The sequence below is a fragment of the Equus asinus genome, chromosome 13 (genome assembly GCF_041296235.1).
Source record: "Equus asinus isolate D_3611 breed Donkey chromosome 13, EquAss-T2T_v2, whole genome shotgun sequence".
Classification (NCBI taxonomy): Eukaryota; Metazoa; Chordata; class Mammalia; order Perissodactyla; family Equidae; genus Equus; species Equus asinus.
The window spans coordinates 25,515,963-25,539,305 of NC_091802.1; the positions used below are offsets into that span (position 1 = coordinate 25,515,963).

At 43.8% G+C, this 23,343-nt stretch overlaps 1 protein-coding gene across 4 annotated transcripts in view; it reads right to left on the reverse strand.

Annotated features, from left to right (window-relative positions):
• Nucleotides 1-14,883: 14,883 nt before the first annotated feature.
• Nucleotides 14,884-23,343, reverse strand: part of TADA2A (transcriptional adaptor 2A) — a 49,814-nt gene continuing 41,354 nt past the window's right edge. For all 4 annotated transcript variants that reach the window (XM_014862264.3, XM_070482840.1, XM_014862265.3 and 1 more), the window contains exons 13-16: nucleotides 21,566-21,698; nucleotides 20,961-21,004; nucleotides 17,896-17,969; nucleotides 14,884-16,372 (exon numbers count right to left, since the gene is read on the reverse strand). In XM_014862264.3, coding sequence (XP_014717750.1) covers nucleotides 16,187-16,372; nucleotides 17,896-17,969; nucleotides 20,961-21,004; nucleotides 21,566-21,698 — 437 coding nt within the window. In that variant the 3' untranslated portion in view covers nucleotides 14,884-16,186. The remainder of the gene's footprint in view (nucleotides 16,373-17,895; nucleotides 17,970-20,960; nucleotides 21,005-21,565; nucleotides 21,699-23,343) is intronic.

Sequence of the window (23,343 nt, forward strand, 5' to 3'; positions counted from 1 at the left end):
CCCTGCAACAGGTGGACACAGCTCCTCTGAGAATGACTGCCCGCCGGGGGGAGAGCAAAGAACATAAATAGGACTCCGCCCCGCTCCCCTGATGAAGAGGTTCTGACACTGCTTTTTATCCTCTCCCTGTGGATAAAAACTTCTAATTTATACATAAGTAGTTTTTAAAGTTATGATTCTTTTAGAGAATCTAAAAAAAAATCTTTAATGTGTAAGCAAAAAAGTATTCGTGATTTCTGTAAAGACTGAAAAGAGAGCAATTTAGCCATTTTCCAAAGATGCTTTACAGAAGAAATAAAAAGAAACTACAAACCTCACATTCTTTGGACTGCTGTTCTTCCATCACCCCTCCAGCTAAGAAAAAGGCTCTCCCTGAGGATATAGTCTAAACCTACAGAATTGCAGAACATTCTGCTCTAAGGACAGAAACAGACTGTTAGCAGATAATACTAGGCACACAGTAGATACTCAACAAATACCTGAATTTAGTAATTTAAAAACTGTCCTGATGTGACCTCCCCATCTCTCCCCATCCTCCCTCCCTCTCTCTGACACACACACACACACACACACTCCCCTCGCTTTAAATCCAGCTAGCAACACCAAACAGAGGCTAATCTGGCAACTGTATACTCAGAAAGCAGGAACTCTCTGTGTCCAACCCAGTTCTAAACTACTTCTACTGTCACATACAAAAGAAGATTTGGAGAAAACTACTTTTTAAAGATTGTAAACGAGTCATTTATTCCTGTAGCAAAGAAGCTGCAGTCCCTTTGGAACTGCCAGGGAAGGACAAGCCACAGTCTGTGCTCAGTGCCTCCTGGGGGATCTGCACATGCATACAAGCATGTGGAGTACCCGTCCCCAGAGGGCAGTTTAACAAGGACTGGCCTGGGTTCCGGCACACGTCACATACGAAAGCTGGCACGGGGGGCCTGCACATTCAGGGCTGGGCACAAGGCAAGCATTCACCAGCATCATGTAAGTCATCAAGTCATGGCATCTGGTGGCCCAAGAGGTAGGATTCACCCAAAACCTTTAGGTACTAGAGACTTTTATTTTTAATACTTCATTTTGCATATTTAAATTTCCCTGTAACTACACATCTGTTAAAAAAAAAAAAAAAAAGGATGATGGAAGGATTCTACTGGGTATTTGTCAACCAAATAGAGTGGGAGAACCATCTCAGGCCTTTGAGCAGCATGTTAGTGCAAACCATAAAACTAAACATAAGTATATATAAGTACACTGGTACATGAAGGGCCAGGGATCAGACCACTTGGGTGACATTTATTCATTCATTCAAGAAATATCCCAGGGGCCAGCTCCATGGCCAAGTGGTTAAGTTTTGCACACTCTGCTTCAGTGGCCCAGGGTTTGCTGGTATGGATCCTGGGCATGAACCTACCCACCACTACTCAAGCCATGCTGTGGCGGCATCCCACATAGAAGAACTAGAATGACTTACAACTAGGATATACAACTATGTACTGGAGCTTTGGGGAGAAAAAAAAAAAGAGGAAAACTGGCAACAGATGTTAGCTCAGGGCCAATCTTCCTCACCAATAAAGCATAAAAAAAAAAGGAAATATCCCAAACATACTGTGGTTAAAAAGCAAACACGGTGGATTATAAATTCAAGGCTGTCACCACTGGAGGAATGTAAACTGGTATACCCACTTTAGAAAATAGGCATCAGCTAGTAAAGCTGAAGACATGCATACCTATGACCCAGCACCGTTCATAATTGCCCTGACCAGAAACAACCCAGATGTCCATCAACAATGGATGACAGATAAATAACCTGCGGTATTCATACAAAAATGAACTAATTACAGTCACAGGTAACAACATGGATGAATCTTTTAAAAAATATAATGCTGCGAGAATTTAAACAAAAAGTTGCATATATGTGTGTATGTGTATATATTGATGTTGACCCCCAGAAAAGAATTTAAAAGGATACCTACTTTGATTCATTTGGATAAAGGTGAAAAGCAGGCAAAATGAAACTATGTTGTTTAGAAATTGATATTTAGGGGATAAAAACTATAGAAGAGGGGCCAGCCCAGTGGCGTTGTAGTTAAATTCAGCGTCCTCCACTTCAGTGGCTCAGGTTCACTGGTTTGGATGCTGGGTGTGGACCCACATCACTTGTCAGCAGCGATGCTATGGCAACGACCCACATACAAATGGAGGAAGACTGGCACAGATATTAGCTCAGGGCCACTCTTCTTCACCACCACCCCCCCAAAAAAACTATAGAAAAGAAAGGAAGTGATTTCCACAAAAACGAGGCTGGTTACTGGCCAGGTTACCTCTGGGGTGAGGGGAGAGGTCGTCATTGGGAAAAGAGTGGGAGGCAGGTGTTTCTTGACCCACAAGATGGTTACAGTTGCCTCTCCTTTAAGAAAATTCATTAAATTATCCATTTATGTTTTATACCCTTTTCTGTGTGTAATAATTCACAATCAAAAAGGTTAAATAAATACAATGTTGATTTGCAGGAATTCGGAACCATTATGGTTCTGGCCCATCTCAGGAAAGAATACTTCATCTCTGAAAGTCATGAAGCTTTGGCAGCCTGCGGAGGTCAGGGGCCTTATCTGCCTTCCACCCCAGGATCCAGCTCAGTGCTGTTAGCATGGCAACAGTCCTCGACAGAAGTCCAACATAAACCCATGAACTCCTGATGCAAATTTTGTTTTAACTCGCCCATCTCCTGAAATTGCTGATTAGAACTGTTCCCTTTGTCTTCACCCCAGTGATGCTTTCATAAATAACTAAAGCTACCACCTTAAGTGTTCACTCTGTAAGTTTATACCCAGGTACTGTTGCTCCAGCAACTCTCCCAACCTTCCACTCCCTTTATGCCTCCATATAAGAAAAGATGAACACGCTAGTAGCCCTAGATTATTTTTTTAAACGGGAGATTTTTCATTTGCAACAGAGAGTAATGCCTAGGATCTTAATGATTTAACTGCTTTGAAGATGTTTAAGAAGGAGTCATTCGCCACTTGTCCTGAGAAATACTACCAGGCTATCAGGACTAATAAAACCTTACAACCAGCTGTACTTAAAACGCCTGCTACCTGTTCTAGACAGAAACCAAATCTCTATAAAGAGAACCCAGTTAACTTATAATTCATTTCAATTAAAAAAATCACTGTGCAAACAGACATTTATAAAAATGCTTAGAAGAATCTAAAAGGATACACGCAAACAGATAAAGATAGACGCATCAGTAACTTTTGGGAAAGATGCTCAAAAGAAGGCTTTAACCTTATCTGTAAAGTTTTAATTTTCAACACAGAGAGTGATTAATGTTTTTCCTGTGCTATTGGGAAAAAGCATTTTTAATCCACCTTGCCTTAAAATAAAATCCCAATTGCCAAGGAATGCACCAAAGACAGATCCCACCCTAAGGACTACCTTGTAAAAATGCTCAAGTTTTTGTTTTAAAGTTTTAAAGGACTTCCTGGACTTATAGCTGGTCTGATTTTTCGGATATGCATATACATTTATGCCATTCCATTAAAGAATATGACTGAAATCATACCTGCATTCAACCAATATGAAAGATTTCAGGTGAGAACTCAGCACGGACACGTTCGACACTGACGTTGAAAAGACTTGGAATGAAGGAAACTGTCTCCGGTTTTATGGGGGAAAGCCAAAAATATCAAGCAACTACCTCTCCTCCCCCAAGCGTCAGAAGATGAGTCAGAGCTGGAGGCAGGAATAGGGCCCATGTGTCAAGCCGCCTGTGCAGGCTTCTTCCTACCTCCACGCCGCAACCCTCCCCCCCAACCACCCAGGTCAGGGTCCCTGCCCCAGCCTGTCCCCTGACCTGAATTCTCAGGTGGCTCTGGCAAAGAAGAGGTGGTTATTCCTTCTGGGGGTGCCTTATTCCCTGCATTCCTAAGGGGAACCGGAGGATGGGGGCCTTCGTGAGTCCACAACAAGTAACAATCACCAAATGCAGCACGAGGGAGTGGAGCTTCCAGACACACTCACACAACTTCGCAAAGAATACAGCACCTTTGTTCCCCTCATTTTACAGAGCAGGAAACAAGCAGAGAGAGAAGCTGTAACTTTGTGACAGAGCCGAGTCCCAAGCATGGAGCTGCTGACAGCTGGCCCTAACCTCTTTGACTTTTAATTGATCTGTACAACCTCAGGGAGGATGTTCCAACATTCCATGATAATTCCGACTGGCCTTATGGACTAGGAATGCCAGGAAACTCTGGGTTAAATCTCTTGGTTCATACTCCTTTAAGGTTAATAAAGAATCAGGCTTGGCTCTTTGCCTCCATTTTTACATCTATAAAACGGGACGGCAATGCTCTCTACCTACCTCTCTTATAAAACTACAAGAACAGCTAGTTAACACATGCAAAATGCCTGCTGGGTGAAAAGTACAGGGTAGTTTTTTTGTTTTGTTTTGTTTTGTTTTGTTTTTGTTCTTAACGTCTACGGAGTAGAACCTCATTTGTAAGTCACTCCTCCTTCCCTTGCCTCTGGGATGTCCAGTTACCATAACACTGGCTGGTACCATTGGCAACACCCTCCTAAATAAAATATAGTTATACAGTCCACTTAAGGCAGCTACAAGACGCAACTCCTCTCACACACAAACAACACAACTTCGCTTTGGAGCAAGGGTACTCAGGAGAAATAAAAAGACGTTAGCCCATGCCAATCCACCACGGCAGAGAAACACTCAAGTTGAATACTTGGCACTGCTGAAAGTCGCGGCGCTTCTACAAAGACACCAGAAACCTTTGGAAGATGCAAAAGCCGCCGTCAGCTCCTGTGGCTCAGAGCGGGTGGATGCTGACCGCGGGGTGAGGAGGCAAAGAGGCCGTGGCGGGCCCGCAGAGCAGAGGGGTCAGGACGGAGGAGGAGGGGAGGGAGCAGACGAGGATGCTCGCGAAGAAGCCAGAGGGCCGGTACCCGGGGCCGGGGCGTCGCCCGCGGAGGGGGAGCAGCAATGGGTGCGCGCCGAGAGCCAACGAGGCGGGGGCCGGACGGTGAGGAGAGGGCGCTGCGGAGGGCCCCGGGCCTCTCTTTTCCCCTCCGCTCAGAGATGCAAGAACCGCCGGAAGCAGGTGGGGGCGCCGGCGCAAAGTTTCTAGAAACGAGGGTCGCGCGAAGCCCCGGCCGCCCGGTCCCCCTAGCGCCCCGGAGCCGCGTCGGCGCCAAATCCCCTCCGCCCGCCTCCCGCCTGGGCCCGCGGGCCCCGTACCGGTTCGGCTCGGCTCGCGGCTGCCGCTGCGTCCTCCTGCGCGGCTCCCGGCTTCTGCAGGCTGGTCCCGCGCGCGCCCCTCCTTCTCCCCTCCGCCCGCGCCCGGGGCGGGCCGCGCGCACGCTCCCTTCGCCCCGCCGCCCTCTCCCGAGGGGGGGCGCTCGGGCCGGGGGCGGGGCCTCGGCGCGGACAGGCGCGCCGCGGGGGGGGAAGCCGGCGGGGGACGCGCGGAGCGGCGGGCGGCGCGCGTGCGCACTGCGCCCTCCGCCGCCGAGCCCGGCTGCCAAGGCGCACCGCCCCGACGCCCGGGACGCCCGCTCCCCCTACCCTCCTCTGCCCGAGGTCCCGTGTTGCCTCCTCATCTGTCTCCCAACATACGAGCCCTCTGTTCCCCGCTTCAGCGTCTACCCGCCAGCCGGGGTTGGGACGGGAGTGCAGGGGTGATGCTCTAGGGTACTTTCTGGATACGAGAGGGTTAAAGGCAAGAAAACAAATATAAAAGGTGTGAAGACTGCAGTTAGTGACTAATCACCGCCTCTCACCCCACCCCCACCTTCTATCCTGCACGGAAGAGCCTTGGAGTTAGGACCGAAGAACGAAGGGAAAATGAATCTCATGGCAACTATTGGATGAATTTTGCTTGGGCAGGTATAGGCAGTTTGTAGTAACTGTGAGAGGTCATATTGTCCGAGACTCAAAAGTAGCTATAGATATGGCCATCTTCTGCCTGCCGGAGACCCCCACCCACCACCAAAACCCACAGGTGCCATCCGAGTCAACACACCGGAGCCACAGTCCGTGCCCCCCAGGTAGAGCTGCAGCGGCTCGGAGCCCAGGCTGAACACACGGTTTCTCTGAGAGCTTATTTGCTGTGTCACTCTGAGGGTCTTTTCAAATTTAAACGTGCCCATCTGTAACAAGAGTAGGTGCAAAACGGACTTTTTTCAGCACACCCCTGCCCTGGCAGGTGAGGGGAGGTATAAACGACTTCCTCAAGGCTCCGCAGTGAGTTAGACACCCGAGTCCTGACTCTGCGCCCAGCCCTTTACTTGCCAGACCCAGCTCCTCACCGTTGTAAAATCGTTGGCATCAGAACTGCTGAATAGTCAAACGAGTAGTCCTAGGTTGGGGGGGAGGGTTTGGTGCGGGAAGTAAAAACCGCGCTTTGGGTTTCCATCTCCCAGCACCTTCAGCCAAAAGCTTTGAGGCTTTTCTATGCTCTTCCTGATCTCTGACCGGATTCAGAGTCATCTCGTGGGCGCAGGAATATCTAAAAGTTCTAGCTGCTTCCAGACAAAAATATAACGTCAAAGGCACTTTAGTGATAATCTGAGGGGAGCTAAAAAGGCCTAGAATGGAGAGATTTATTTATTTTTGCTTTCATAAGAGAGAATTAAAGCTTTAAAATTAGGCAAATTTAATCTTTCTGCAAGAGAACAAAGCAGAATCTGATTCAGGATAAACACGAGGAGTTCAAATCTTGCCTGGGAAAGGCATCTTCCCAGCACGAAATTGCTCCACCATCAATTCATCTAGTGACTTATTGTTGACATGCCAATACCAAAATAGCAAAATCTCTAATAGAAACGATTGTATGCTGCTTTCTCCCCCTACAGTCCTTCCTTCAGTCAATTCAATGACTCAGCAGCACAAATAGATACATCCCTCTTCATATTCAAGCCTGTTTGTTACACAGAAGGCAGATTTCCAGAACAGCTCTAGTTAGTGACAAGGAGCTGAGCATTTCCATGGATTATAGGAACTAAGCCTACCACGAAGAATCACATCCCCGTCAGTGAAGAGGAGGGAGAGGGCTAAAATAGAGTTCGTGTTGAGTGTGATGTATGTGTAAAGATCTAGAGATTAAGGAAAGTAGGACGAAGTGCTAAAGTCATAAGACCATTTAATGACTCTGCATATATGCCTGTGGGTAGGGAGGGGCTTTACACCTTTACAGAACTTGAAAGTATGGGCTTATGTATGCCTCTACAGAAATGCAATTTGAAGATATTATCTTCTAGACCAGCACTGTCCAACAGAACTTTGTGTGATGTGTCCGTACTGTCCAATACAGTAGCCACTGACATCATGTGGCTTTTGAGCACTTGAAATGTGGCTCATGTGACTGAGAAACTGAATTTTTTATTTCAATTAATTTTAACCAATTTAAATAGCCACATGAGGTTAGTGGCTACCTTACTGGATAGCACATTACTAGACTATAAATAGGTATCTTTATACGTATCAACTATTTTAGACGTAGAAACATTTTAGAGGCCGTCAGCGACAAACGTATGACTTGTCTATGTCCCGGGAAGGGGTGGTGCTCCTGACTACGTCTAAATAAGCAGTGCTTTTGCGCAGTGCAGCTTCTGTGCAGAATGAGAGCTGATCTGATTAGACAGAGTGAGTAGAGGGTGGAAACTTCTACTCTGCTTGGCTTCTGATGTCTGTCTTTCCAAAATTGTTCTTAATTGCTTGGACAATACTGCTCCTCAGATTAATCAGAACTTTATGGGTCCCTCAGAAAGAATAGTTGCATCTTCCATTGGCATCATTGCCTTTGGTTAACAAATTGGCAACAGCTTAGATATATCTGTCAGAATTGGGTAACAGCTGTGATCAGGGCTCCTGAGACTACAGAAGTTTGATTTCAGGGTGTCATCAGGTCCTGTGACTCACGGATGTCTGGAACGCCTGCTTGCTAAGGCCTGTAATTCCAGAGTATATGCCATTGATAGCTATAAAAATGCAAATCCTCCAGAGAAGTAAATCTTGGAGCTACTGTCCTTTGACACATTTGATAGGGACAGTGGACACCAGTTATCTGGGAGGAAACTCTATAAATATGGAAAAGATAAAAGAACTAGGAGGACAGACGTCCCAAAACATATTTCATCTACTACAGAAATCTGCCTAAGGCTTGTGTGATTTTATAAGATGTAAGATAGCACCTTATATGGCTATTATAAGGATTAAGGATTAACTAGATTTTATTAATGTAAAATACTTTAAACTTCTACTTTTAGAGTTTTCATAGTTCTCACAAAATTTATTTTTCTGTTAATAAAGAAATGTCAGGTTTCAAAAAAAAAAAAGAAGAAGAAAGAAAAAGCATCACCCATAATTTTAATACTTAACAAAACAATGATTAGCATCTTTTCTTTCTGGTCTTTTTCGTATGCAGGATTTTTTAGTTTTCTTTACACAGTTACAACCATAGTGTGCATACAGTTTTGTAAGCTGACTTCAAGCTTCTCAAGCTAGGCATTAGATAAGGGAATATTACAACATGTCTAGGATAACTAGGTCATTTAATATCTGTCTGTCTCTGAAATTTTCTGCCCTTAATTCAACCTGGGGACTGTGGCAATGATGCACAGTGATGAGAATTCCAATATAAACAACATCCTTGAAAAATGCACATGTACCTGTTTTAACATTTAAGGTCTTTCAGATCTTAGTAGCCCTCTGTGAGACTTTAGCATGGTGTGAATTATGTGGTACAGGAAAATCAAGTGCTTGCTCAAACCTGGCTGGAGTTAAATGAAAATACCAAAGGCCCCATGGGAAGTGAGGGAGGTACCTGGTGTGTTACATGTGTTATCCCATTTAATCTTCATCAAACCCAGTCAGGTAGGTATTATCAACCACACATTAGACATGAGAGGTTGACAAACTTGCCCAAGTTTGTATTATTAAGTAGCAGAACAAAGATTAGCACACGGGTCTTTCCAATACATGCACTGGGCAGGTAAACAAGAATGCATATAAACTCTTCATTTAGAAAGGAAAAGAGGGGTTTAAAAAAAATTTTTACAACTAGAATGTATTCATGTATTTCTTGAGGAGAAAGATTGGGGTTTTTTTTTTTCTTTTTGTGAGGAAGACTGGCCCTGAGCTAACATCTGTTGCCAATCTTCCTCTTTTTGCTTGAGGAAGATGGTCCCTGAGCTAACGTCTGTGCCAATCTTCCTCTACTTTGTATATGGGACGCCACCACAGCATGGCTTGATGAAGGATGAGTAGGTCCACGCCTGGGATCTGAACCTGTGAACCCTGGGCCGCTGAAGCAGACGCACAAATTTAACCACTATGCCATTGGGCAGGTCCCAAAGACTGTTTTTAAAGAAACCATTAAAGAAAGGGAAAATAAAGAAAATATCCCTCTAAGAGTTAGTCACCTCTGATAGTACCAGAAATGGCAAGTGGCATACTTTTAAGGACATCCTTGGTAATTAAGGCAACTTTGCATAATCTCCTACAACACCAAAGAGAAAACATCGGGTCCTACTAAATAGGATTAAATGTCCATGTCAGCCCAAGAGCCTCAAGACTTCCCCTTATATTGCTACTAGTTCTGTGAAGCCTCTGACTATACAAATGAAAGAATGGAATGTGAATGGGGCGGGGGCGGGGGAGGGGCAAAGAGCAGAGGTTCTCAGATTGGTTAGAAGGCAACATGTAACCTACTGTGTTGCTCATCTGCTGTTTGCCAAATAGTAGCAAATCTGTGTTACAGGAAGTTGGAAGCCTCAAATAATTCTGCACCTGACGTATACACTGTTGTTGCGAACATATCTTGCCCGCAAAATGTGTCTCTAGAGCCCTGGAGCAATGTCTGGCTACATCCTGGATGCTAATCAGGACTATCTCCTTTCACCAGAGGGCCTCTAAACTTCCAGCCCTATATCCACCGCATCTCGCCACATCTGCTGGAAATCCATGGCTTGCCTTTTTCCCTCTCCTAGTTTCCATGGAGACGCAACAGTTTACTTTTTTCCCCCAACTCTAAGCCACGGTTATTTTTAACTGTAAAACTCTGAGCCAGGTCACAGCTGGGATCTGGAAGATGCAATGACGTCTATAGCCACCCTTCTCTCCCACAGACGCCTTCTTTTGTGCAGTTGCTGGGGGTGGAGGCACTCCTGGGAGATTTTGCTCTCAAAAGCGTTTTGCTTTGCATCATGAAGTTAAACCGATGCTGACTTAGATCTGACAGGTGTCCTGAATCTGAAAGTATGCACGCCCAAAACAAGGCAAAGATTTTCTTGTTGGGGCAGGGCCACCAGGTAAGATTGACATTGCTGTCACCTGTGGCTAGAGCTTAGATGAATGCCCTTTGGTAAAAATATATCAAGGAGTCATCCACTAGGGAAAAATAAGGGCTCTGGCTCCTGCCTGCCCCGCCCCCCCCCCCCCCCCCCCCCCCCCACCTTAGAGTGGCTTTTTCTGTTGCAGCTTGACCTTGGTTAAAAAGAGGCTCCTAATGAGACACGGTGTGAAAAAGCTGTTCCACCTCTCCAAAGCAGACAGCAAATTCCCATGGGACCAGGGTTGCAACACTGCTGCCCTCCTCCTCTAAGGAAAGGTCAAATCAGTCCACCCATCTCTAAGGCCCCTGGCTAGGGTCTTCATGGCATTTCTGAACTTTTCCCTCCCTTATAATATTTTTTTGGGGGGAAAGCTATTAAATTACCCTGAAAAATGCTCTTTTCATCTTAGATAACGTCCTAAGATTGGAAACTGAAAAACATCACTTAGCCCCAATTCAAAATCAGTTTTCTTGCATGGGACATTGATTGGCAACATTAAAATTAAGCTCCAAGTGCAGGTCGATTAATTTTTTTACTTATTAAAATGATATATTTTTTATGTTTTAAAGGAATTCCCTAAATGAAGAGGGATAATATGGGGTGGGGTGGGGGCGATCCAAATTAGTAGGTATCTATTATTTAATGGGAGAAAAGAGAAGGTTAGGTCATTGTGAACAATTTTAGAAACAGGGAGTATACTTGGCAGATAGCTCTCCAAAGAGAAGAGAGATTCATTAGAAGTGTCAGGAGTTGGCACTTAGCTGTCAGTTCACTGAAGAAGGGTGATAAGATGACAGCATTTCAGCATTTTTGCCTTGATTAAGAAAGTGTTGGTTTCTTAAAACAATTATGAGGTCTTCTCCTTTCCACAATTCCTAAGATGCTACTTCTGTTCAACATAACTCTGGACCAAGGCAGGATTATTAGCAAGCCACCTGGAACCTTTCTGCCACATAAGACCTCAGGGGAAAACAGAGCAAGCTGAAAAAAAAGTGTTGTTTGGTTAAGAATGAGAGATTAATTCAACCAAATGATTAGTTTGGTGCCACGGAAATCCATCTCCTGTGCTCCAAAGTAGAAAATAAGTGCATCAGACTTAAGTACTCAGCCATCAAAGACGGGAAGCAAGTCTGGGCTGGCAAAGGTTAACCGCAGGGCTTCCAAAGACAAGGGGAAGTACTGTGACATTCAGGGATACGCCTATTAAATCAAATTTTTTGTTGCTCTCCATTTTGGGTTTTAAACCTTTTAATGGTCACTCTCCACATTCTTATCTCAACTTCCTTATTCCTACTCTTGACAGGGAAAGGGGGCTCAGTACCCAATGCACTTGAAAGGGAAGGGGGCCCAGTATACAATGCATAACCATCAAGTAATTCACAGTGACAAAGGAATTTTAATGGCAGGTGAAAGACATTCATCCTTCCCTTAAATACCTATGTCTCTTGGCTTGTAAGCCTAGTCAATCACATCAAAGGGCAGTTGATACTCTTTCATCACAGTACATCTCAACTGATAGAAGCCAAGGCAGAAGGCAATCACTGAAGAGAAAAAGACAGATATAGAAACTGGCTTTCCAGACTTCTCAGAAATTATTCACCTGTCCCCCCACCCCTCAAAAGCAGCACACTAACACTCAGTTCTTTTTTTTTTTTTTTTTTTGCTGAGGAAGATTCACCCTGAGCTAACATCTGTTGCCAATCTTCCCCTATTTGTATGTGAGCTGCCACCACAGCATGGCCACTGACAGATAAGTAGTGTAGGTCCGTACTTGGGAACCAAACCCCAGCCACTGAAGTGGAGCGCCCCAAACTTAACCACTACACCACCAGGGCTGGCTCTAACACTCAGTACTGATGCATATTTCATGGATAAGCTACTTAGGTTCCAAAATATTCCCTAAATGCTCTTCACTATTGTTCTCACTCCCAAAGTAAGGGCCTATGTCAGCAGGACCATTACTACGCTCTCCAAGCTGCCCTGAGCCTGCTTACACTCCGAGATCCTGCTCAATTTCACTTACATGCAGTCAAAAGGGCTGGTTATTGTCTGACTGAAGAGAAATCCTTTGCCTTAGCTGGGCTACCTCTTCTACACAAGGCCACAGACATGGCAGTGTCCCACTCTACCAGAGCCGGTCCTTTCTGGCAGATCTAGGAGAGGTTAACCACATCTGGCTAAGCACTGTGGAAAGGAAAACAAAGCTTCCAGATCAGTACTTCTCGAATCAAACTTTAATTTTTAGAAATTCAAAGAAAAAGCCAGGTATGTGTAAGTTGTGGAAAAGCTTTTTGTGTTAACAATAATACAGTGTATATCTAGAAGGTATTTCCAAAGACGTCCTTAAAAATGGATGAGCGATCTCCCAGAATGCTGTTTAGAATCAGGGTACCATGCTCTTGCCTAGAGACCAGTGAAAAGTGCTTAGGAGTAAATCTCAGTGAGTTTTTCCAAGATTCTCTATGTAATTTGGGCCTCTGATTCTTCATACTGGAAACTTTTTTTCTCTTATTATATATCTACATATTTCCTAAAGCTAGAATGACTTACCAACTGGAATTTTATTGTTATTGATCAACGTCACTGGTTTTCTTCCCTTTCCAGCTAACCACAAGCTGATGATTTCCTTACTCAAAACTGGGAAACTCGTTCTTATCTCTCAGCAAGGACTGGTTAATTAACTGAGTCCAGATTTAAAAGGGGGGGGGGGTAGGTTGTAAACAATAAAAGGATGAAAACTGGAACCTAAGAAAAGATAAACTGAATAGTGAGTTGGTCTCATGAGAGACAGTGTAGGTCTTTGAGCCCAAGAAAGGGTCATTACATAGAAAGAAATTTTTGTTCTTTATTTCCTACCACTGACAGAGAAGGATATGCATAATATTCCAGCAGGAACCTTTAATGTTAAATTGCAATAAAAATTCCTAAGAGTAAAAGGTCTTTATTCATGTTGTTGAGTTTCAGAGTAAACTCTCCCTCTTCTGAGATGATCTGAACTAAGAGAGACCTCTGTTAGTGTAGTTGGGTTTATAGCTAACCCCGTTTAGCAGCAAAGGGGAAGGATGGAATATTCTTTGAAAGGTCCTTGTTAGCTCTGGATTTTTTAGTAACAAGAAAGGGCTTTCTCCAGCCCAGTGGCACAGGGGTTAAGTTTGCATATTCTGCTTCGGTGGCCTAGGGTTCACCGGTTCAGATCCCAGGTGCTAGGCACTGCTTGTCAAGCCATGCTGTGGCAGGCATCCCACATATAAAGTAGAGGAAAATAGGCATGAATGTTAGCTCAGGGACAGTCTTCCTCAGCAAAAAGAGGAGGATTGGTGGCAGATATTAGCTGAGGGCTAATCTTCCTCAAAAAAAAAAAAAAAAAAAAAAAAGGCAGGCCTTCCTTCGGTGATAAGAGCGTGGAAGGAAATAACATACTTAAGCCAGCCACATCAAATATCAGCAAGTGCTTTTCTATTATAAATGCGAAATTTTGCAAAGTTGGGTTTACCAAAATAATAATAATCCTACTTTCTAAAATCCAGTATTTGAAATTACAACCTCTTCTTCTATCATTATTTTGATCCATGCCATTTTCATCTAATCTACTGATTCCCCATCACTTTTTCAGAGTTCAACTGGTTCCAAGGTTTCTATCAGACTGTCTTACCATCCTCCCACTCCTAACTACCACAGCTGCCCCTTGTGTCCTAGCCAACTAAACCTCTCGGCACCATTTTCCTTACTCCCACTGCTGCCTCCACACCATTCTCCACCCACTGTCTGGAACAGTCTCCCCAACCATCTGCTGTTTTCTCTCTCCCCTCTTGATCTTGTCATTGGCTCAAAAGCTCACCTCTCCCAGGAAGCCTTCCGATACCAAGACTAAGGACTCTTCAGACTATAACAGACATCACCTGACATTGATGTCTCATGCATCCCAAATTTTTAGAAAAGGAACTACCTTTCAGGGATAAGACACAATCCCTTTATACCAACTAGGGGTGCTGGTGGTAGCATAATACGTTTTGTTTTTTTTTTTTGAGGAAGATTAGCCCTGAGCTAACTGCTGCCAATCCTCCTCTTTTTGCTGAGGAAGACTGGCCCTGAGCTAACATCCATGCCCATCTTCCTCTACTTTATACGTGGGACGCCTGCCACAGCATGGCTTGCCAAGCAGTGCCATGTCTGCACCCGGGCCGCCGAGAAGCGGAACGTGCGAACTTAAGTGCTGCACCACAGGGCCGGCCCCTAGAATACGTTTTCTTTTTTTTTTTTTTAAGATTTATTATTTCCTTTTTCTCCCCAAAGCCCCCTGGTACATAGTTGTATATTATTCGTTGTGGGTTCTTCTAGTTGTGGCATGTGGGACGCTGTCCTCAGCGTGGTTTGATGAGCAGTGTCATGTCCGCGCCCAGGATTCGAACCAACGAAACACTGGGCCGCCTGCAGCGGAGCGCACGAACTTAACCACTCGGCCACGGGGCCAGCCCCCCTAGAATACGTTTTCTAAGAGATATAACTATGCAAAGAAAAGACACCATTTCCACAAGCCACTCTTTTTAAAGACTGAAGTCCTTTATTCTAATTCCCCCAGATCCTAAGAGTTTCCTTTTCATTTGTAACTCTCTAGGAGAAGTCTATTAGCAAGCTGCATGCATATTTACATCAGTCAAAACGTTTGAGCAGATACTTCCAACAAAGCATGTAATATTTCAATTAGATATTTTGAAAATTGAAGGAATTAAAGAATCTGTCAGCTACTTGAGGCAATGTGTGCAGACTGTGAAGTTATTTCTATACAGAACTTTGCTTCTAGCAGCAATGGGATAACCATGGCTCTGAGTGTGGCTTCTTACTCTGCAGAAAGGTTTGAAGACCAAGTTTCAGATGTGGGGGGTACTCACCCCCGCACCTAGTGAGTCCCATATATGAAACTACTTTACTTTTGTTTTAAAAGTAGCTTTTATTGCAGGCTAGCCTTTAACCATTGAGAAATTAGGGTTCAGGTCTCAATCCAAGCAAAGCTGAGGTCAGTTGTATCAACTCCATCCTCAGGGGCCTGGTATCCAGGGCAAGAACAGGGTGAGTCCAAGACACATGTTAGCAGAGACACTGCAGCATGATGAGGCGGGCATCCAACACCCGAAGTGTGCTTTCGTTACCAGAATATTTGACACACCCGCAAATCAGGTAGCAAAACATTTTAATCCATTAATTCTAAAAATAACACATTTTATATCCAGTGCCACCTCCTCAAAAGTCTACTGCAGATTAGACAGACTGCAAAGTACAAAGCCAGACATTAAAGTTAAAGATGCAGTTTGGGACAAGACCATCATGGGGAGATTTTCCTCCCCTTGATCATAAACTTAAGCTGTCAGCTTAAAAAGTCCTCAGAAGGAAAGAGAGAGGCTCTATAACCCTTCTCTTTATTTTAAATCTGTCTGTAATGTTTGAAGGCAAAACAGATGATCAGAAAACCAACCTCCCAAATACAAGGATCTGAGCTGGACTCCTGGGACTAAAGATTGGTTTAGTTCTATTTCTACCAACACTGTGATGTGAGGTACTATGGTTCTTGTTTTAGTTACAAGAGGTGTTAGGAATGAAGGCCCACTCACATTTAATAATAGCTTATCTAGCACATAACTCTACAGCACAATACCAACAACAGGAGTGTTTTAGAGCAGGGTGGAGAGGAAAGTAGACATTAATACAACTTAAGGTTTCCTTTGTCCTTCCCTTCTTTTTTACAATGAGAATTCAGCTCAAAAATGAAACTATCCAGAATGCCCGCACTGTCCTTTGGCCCAGCACATCCCAGACTTGTGATTTCTGGTCCCAAGCTCTTAGAGCCTCAGGCTTTAGTGATGTATCCTTCTCGGATGAGGAAATCATAGATTTTCCGGGTTTTGTTCACGTCTATCTTGATGAGTGCTCTTGCTTGTGCCAGTCTCAAGCCTCCTTGCTTGTTACATTCGTTCAATAGAGCAGATTTGTATTCTAAATAGGCTCCTGGGACCAACCTCACCATCTGACAGAGCTGCAAGACATGGCAAATTTAATAAACATTAACATCTGTCATTCTCATAATTTAATCCAGCAGGTATAGCCAAAATGAAATTTTAAAAATGACATCAACCTCCAACTATTTATAGGAGCTGTTAGGTGGCTGGACCGCATTCCATTTAGTCTCCTCTTTGGAGAGACTATTCCCTAAAGACAGACACTCAGGAAGAGAAAGCCGGGGTAGGATGCTGGGAGAGCCTTTAGCAGGAGTTGGCTGGCTCGCCTGGGTTCGTCAGGGAAGACAAGTATGTGTCCTGAGGAGCTGCCTGGGTTGAGGCCCAGCCCAGCACATTCCAACACAGCCAGTCAGGGAAGAGCCACAGGACACAGTTGGGGCGGGGGTGCAGCTACTTGGATGCCCAAGTGTGAATCACATTATTTTTAGTATCGGCATAAAGTAGTAAGTAGTCTCTGCTTTTGTGATACATTTCCCACTTTAGAGGGACAGGAGACAGAGACATGGCTAAGAGGCCACTTTAGCTGTCTAGAAAGCTGGCTCAATTCCAGTTCACCTGCTATTATCCAGCAATAAGCAGTTCGAGGCCACCACTTTGTAGGTAAGAACAACAACTGCTTGGGACTTAGGCCATTCCGTCCGTAAATCAGAAGGGCCTGTGAGCTTCTTCGGCAATACTTCCATGGAACACGTACTTCCTTCTACTCTCAAACTAATCTTTACCATTCCTGGTGGAGAAAAGGAAAGACTAAACTAGCCCCTACTCCGCGACTCTTCCTCACTCTCTGACCTGAGTTGATGACCTGGAGCGGCAATGTGGGGCCTGATCTTTGGAACTGTAAAAACACGTGAGCAATAAAAGAGAAACTCCCCTGGGGAATGCACTTCAGAGCCATCGCACATTCTTTTGAAAATGCTTGATGATGACTCTTGAGGCTGGACTTAAATTTTAGAAACAGCCAAAAGTAACATGAAGACAAATCTGATGATTATAATGGGAAAAAAAAATAGGTCATGGCATTTTTTAATCAAAATTAATGTACGACTATATATGATGACAAATTCCTTTCTTTATGCTTATAAACATGCTATGGAAACAATTCCGAAAATCTTCTAAGTGATGATTATATTGTTGGAATAAGTGTAGAACTTCTCAAAGTGACCACTCTAATGGGAAATAATCATTTTCATATACAAGTGATTTTAAGTTAATAAAAACTCAATTTCATTTACATAAAGCACTTAGCACAGTATTTGTACATGGTAAATGCTCAATAAATGACAGCTGCTATTATTCAGATTTACACATCCCATGTTCTTCTCTCAGAAGATGAATGGTGGCAGTCGATAAGGAAAGGAGCTCTCTGAAACCTGCTAATGTTCATTCTTCAGCTCAACTTCTAGCATGGACTAGACCTGGACATGTATGTTACATGAGCAAAACAAAATGGGTTTGATCCTGCAAAATGGGTTTGATCATGACAACCCAAAGCATAATCAGCCCCTACTCTCTTTTCTCTAGCTCCCCTTCTTTTTCTTACCTCCTTTTCTTTCTCATTCAGCTTCTCTGTGCCAGGAAGGCCAGTGAGGTTCAAGGGTGGTGCACTTCGTCTACCTATACACATAGACAGAAAAGAGAATAAATTTCATAGGAGTGACGATTCCTCAAGTATAAAGTATTACAGAGTTCACCACTAACGCCAGGCCAGTTAGGTACAAGATCACTATATCTAGCTGTAGGAACTCTCTACCCATCACCTCAGGCCTCAGTTTAGCTAGGAACATGGGCACCCCAATGTTCACTTGAAAATAAAAATGGTAATTCATGTGCCCTTTGCTCTGCTACACCACACATACAATCACATATCCCTTAGCATCAAATATGACTACTTACCACAGTAGTTATCACCCATTTCTTCCTAACCAGTAGGAGATTCTAAAATCTAAAGCCCAGATGTCATCCAGTTAAGAAAGGTCATACACTGCTGGCCTTGGCAGCTGATGAGTAGAAATAACAACTCTGCAGGAGAGACATTTCCTAACCCTTGCTACTCTGCCAGCAGTACAAGGCAAACATGGTAATTAACCAAGTACCATTTGCCTTCAGATCAAAGGCAGACTGTTAGGCCAGCAAAAGTCCCTTCTTATTTATTATGTGAGGGAATATCTGTTCCTTCCAAAGTAGCCCTGTTTACCTGAAAGATCTACACGGAGGAACAATGAACCATTATATGGCAAAGCAGAGGCTGAGGTGAACTCACATACCTGAGAAAGAAACCCAAGTATGAGGTCACTGCCCAGGATGGGAAGCTTGATGTGCAAAATTTTTTGGTTTTGTTTTGAATGTCTATTTGGGATTACTGTTCAGTTGGGCATGGATGGACTGAGTCAAGCAAAAGAAAACGTAGAATAATATATTAACAAGTTTTATGGGGGCTGCCGTTTAGGTGGTGGAGGAAAAGGGGAGGGACTGTTATAGGCGGCTCTGCTAGAAAACAGGCTTACCTACAACATCAACAAAGGGGTAAGGGCTTCTCCATAACCGACAGGCCTAGCCTCACCCTAAATGCTGAAAAAGGGAGACTAAAATCATTAGTGCCTTACTAAAGTTACCAGACTCTGAGTTACACTCAATGATCCAGGCTCCTAACTGTGCATTGCCTTAGGAGCAACTCAGAGCATGAAGGGGAGCAAGGGGTTTCCTCAACCTAACTATAGAGGATGAGGAAGGCTAACATCAGTCTAGGAAGCAACAAGGAATAAGGGAGTGCAGATGGTCTAAAACACACAAATACCAAAGTTGCATGGTCATATTAGTTCATTCATTTTATTAGCCAATATATACATATATATTTTTTTTAAAGACTGGCACCTGAACTAACAACTGTTGCCAATCTTCTTCTTTTTTTTTTATTGCTTTTTCTCCCCAAATCCCCCCAGTACATGGTTGTATATTTTAGTTGTGGGTCCTTCTAGTTGTGGCATGTGGGATGCCACCTCAGTGTGGCCTAACAAGCAGTGCCATGTCTGCACCCAGGATCTGAACTGGCAAAACCTTGGGCTGCTGAAGCAGAGTACACGAACTTAACCACTCGGCCATGGGGCCGGCCCTGAGTTAGCCAATTATTAAGTTATTTGTATTTCTGTATTTAGATTGGGGCAGGTTGGAAGTAAAAAACTTGTAAGATAAAACTTGGATTTAGCTGTCTTGGCTACTCCCTTAAAGACTCTCTTTTCTCCTTTGAGTTAAGAAATAATTACTTGAAACAAAAGGATAAATGGAAAAGAAAAGGTATCATCCTGAAAGCAGCCTTCTCTGAGGCCTGCCTAGATCCTGAATCTACTGAGAGGTTGTCCATGGGATCACGAAGTCTGTTGTTCCAAGCTTCCAAAGAATGATAAAACTGCAAATGAGTCATCTTCTGGACTAGTCCATCTCTAATCAGTGGAGGGGTCGTATGTTCTGATTAGGAAAGTGGCTAACCTACCACATGGAGCAGAGGTGACTAATACCACCCTGAAGTGGCTAATCTACCAAATGGAGCAGGGTAACTAACACTACCCTGAACTACCAGTCATTGACTACCAAGCACCAAGGGATTACCAGATAGTATACGGCTTAATCTTGCTCTGTACATACCCAAAGAGGTAAGATAAGAAACAGAAATATCTTTTTTTTTTTTTTAAAGATTTCATTTTTTTCCTTTTTCTCCCCAACACTCCCCGGTACATGGTTGTATATTCTTCGTTATGGGTCCTTCTAGTTGTGGCATGTGGGATGCTGCCTCAGCGTGGCTTGATGAGTGGTGCCATGTCTGCACCCAGGATTCGAACTGACGAAACACTGGGCCGCCTGCAGCGGAGCACGTGAACTTAACCACTCGGCCACGGGGCCGGCCCCAGAAACAGAAATATCTTAAGCCTCCAATTTATAAAGAAATTCTTGCATTTCTGGCAAGTAACATGCCTCTTTGCTCATATAGGATACAAAACCTTTAATTTATCCCCGGCAAGACAAATCTCAAAATTTGTTGTAGAGAGGGCCAGCCCTGTGGCCTAGTGGTTAAGTTTGTCACTCTCCACTTCAGCAGCCCGAGTGTGGTTCCTGGGCACACACCTACACCCCTTGTCAATGGCCATGCTGTGGCGGCAACCCACATACAAAATAGAGGAAGAGTGGCACAGATGTTAGCTCAGGACAAATCTTCCTCAGCAAAAAGAGGAAGATTGGCAGCAGATGTTAGCTCAGGGAAAATCTGCCTCAGCAAAGAAAAAAAAAGGAAAAGAAAGAAAGAAAAAGAAAAAAATTTGTGGTAGATACAACCATAGTAAACTAACTGCCCATGAACACTGGTAAAATAAAGCAAACACCTCTCTGGAGTCCTTTCTTCTCCTTTCTCTGTACTCTAATTCTGAGGAAAGTGTCTGTCTAGCCATGAAGACTCTGAAAACCTGCTGATGTTTATAAATTGGGATAACACTCAAGTTACCTTTACTCTGCCTAAACACTCTGCTCACACAAAGTAGGGAGGGATTGTTGGGTCACCACAATCTCTAGAATGAAAGCTTCACAATCAAGACTTGCTCCAGCCTGAAAAATAATTACCTGAATTTGAAGCCATTGGAACGGAAGGACTCAGGCCAGAATCACTACAACAAAGAGGAATTTAAACTTATGTCACAGCAAAGAAAGCAATTTCCAAAACCCCGTGGGGGACTGGGCGCCATTTATCGGGTCGGTTACTTTGAAGAGATTAACAAGATAGACTGCACTACATTTTCCAGGATATCCCACTGCACTAACCAGGAAAGGAATCTGTTCTGGGGGAGTGGGGGAATCGCTTGGATTTGTTAAGAAGAGCTCTTAGCCTGGAACATCACTGAGACCATTCACAGGGAAAGGACAGGAACATGATTCTCCAATGGAAATCAAAGCTATAGATACGGAGGCAAAGAGAAGGCATGGGTGGAGGGAATTTACTAATTTTAAAAAATAAGATCAAAGTGGGATTCTAGGAAGCCAAATATATTTCTCAAAACTGTCATTACCACACAGTTTCTGAGACAGACTGCTAAAATTTTCTGAATTCTTCTAGCTACCCAGTTACTATTTCTCTGCCATTCAGGGTAGGGTGCCTGCGGAAATTCTGAAAACACATAAAGGCCAAAGCATCCAAGGGGATGTTCCTTCACTCTGGACGAATTACTCACATGTCAGCTTGCCGGCGGAGCCACTGCTGGCAAGCACTACTGTCCTGGATATACTGGAGAACTTCAGAGAGCATGGTGCGTTTAAGACGCTCCTCCTCTCGTGTCTTCTTGAGGTGATCATAGGTTCTGGCACCTGGAGGGGTAAAAAACAAACACGAGGACTACAACAACAAGGCAGCAGAACTACCTGCAGAGCTACCTAACTGACCAGCAAACAGTTTGTCTTTTTGGTTTCCTTTGCAAAACTGCCCTCACAATTATTTTTCCAAGAGCAAAGTAGATTTCCTCTAGTGAGAAGTCCCTTTTTTCACAAGAAATAAAAATATTTTTATTCCTTTTCTACCTTTAAGAAATTTGAGGGCAAAAAACCCCTGCCAAAGAAAAAGTACAAAGGAAGTAAGAGTAACTCATATTTTCACCCCCTAAAAGTAACTAACTTTTAACACTGTCATATTTGCTTCCTGTTCTATTTTTTTCCATCTATGTATTTTTTGAAGTCGCACAAGCACTATGAACATACACTCTTCCTTAAAAACCAATTAGAGGGGCTGGCCCTGTGGCCAAGTGGTTAAGTTCACACGTTCCGCCTCGGGGGCCCAGGGTTTTGCCAGTTCAGATCCTGGGCGTGGACCTACCACCACTCATCAGGCCATGCTGAGGAGGTGTCCCACACAGCAGAATGAGAAGGACCTACAACTGGAATATACAACTATGTACTGGGCGGCTTTGGGAAGAAGAAGAAGAAGAAGAAAAAGATCCTACATTTAAAAAAAGAGAAAAAACCACCCAATTAAAATTACAAATAAAAATAAGTTGTCATTGACCAGTATTATCCCTTTCCCCTCCTTCCCAGAGGCAATCAACATCAGGTAACCAAAACCTGGTATCAGAGTTTTTTTTTCCTGAGGAAGATTCACCCGAGATAACATCTGTGCCAGTCTTCCCCTACTTTGTATGTGGGTCACTGCCACAGCATGGCTGCTGATGAGTGGTATAGGTCCACACCTGGGAACTGAATCTGGGCCGCCGAAGCAGAGAGCAACGAACTCAACCACCAGGCCACGGGGCCAGCCTGGTATCAGAGTTTTGATAGGCATCTTATTAAACAAAGGTTGCACAGTGTTTTTTCATGTTAACAAAGGTACACAGATTCCAAAATACAGCACCAGTGGCTTTCAAACTATGTGCCACAGAGCCCCAGGATACCATGAAGATATCTCAGGCGTTATTGTGAAGAACAAGGGCACCACCACATACTGGTGGTCCTGGGTTCCACACATGCCAAACTATGGGACTTAGACCAAAGTCGTTTCTTTTATCTTATTTATAGATTAGGGCTCCACATAAAATTTCATTTCAAAAACGGTTTCCGTTGTTAAAAATAAAGAACAATTATACTAGGGTGCACTTACACTCACAGGGCTACTTCTTGAGGGTAGTGGGTGGTAGCTTGCAATCAACAGGAAGAAGGAAGAACTACTAAAGATCTTTCCAACAATAACAACAAAACAATAGAAACTGACATTTATCGAGGATTTATTGTGTGCCATATACTGTGCTATGTTTTCATGCATTATAACTCTAAGAGGCTCAGAAAATTGAAACTTGAACAGAATTGCAGATCTGATAAGCAGGAGAGCCAGAATCCAAACCCAAGCTGTCCAAGTCTAGACCTCAAGCTCTTAACTACTATAACACACTGACTGCCTTCCCTCATGACCTGGCTCTACTACAACTATCTCTTTATCACTTTATGTCTTAGTTTCTTCATTAAATGG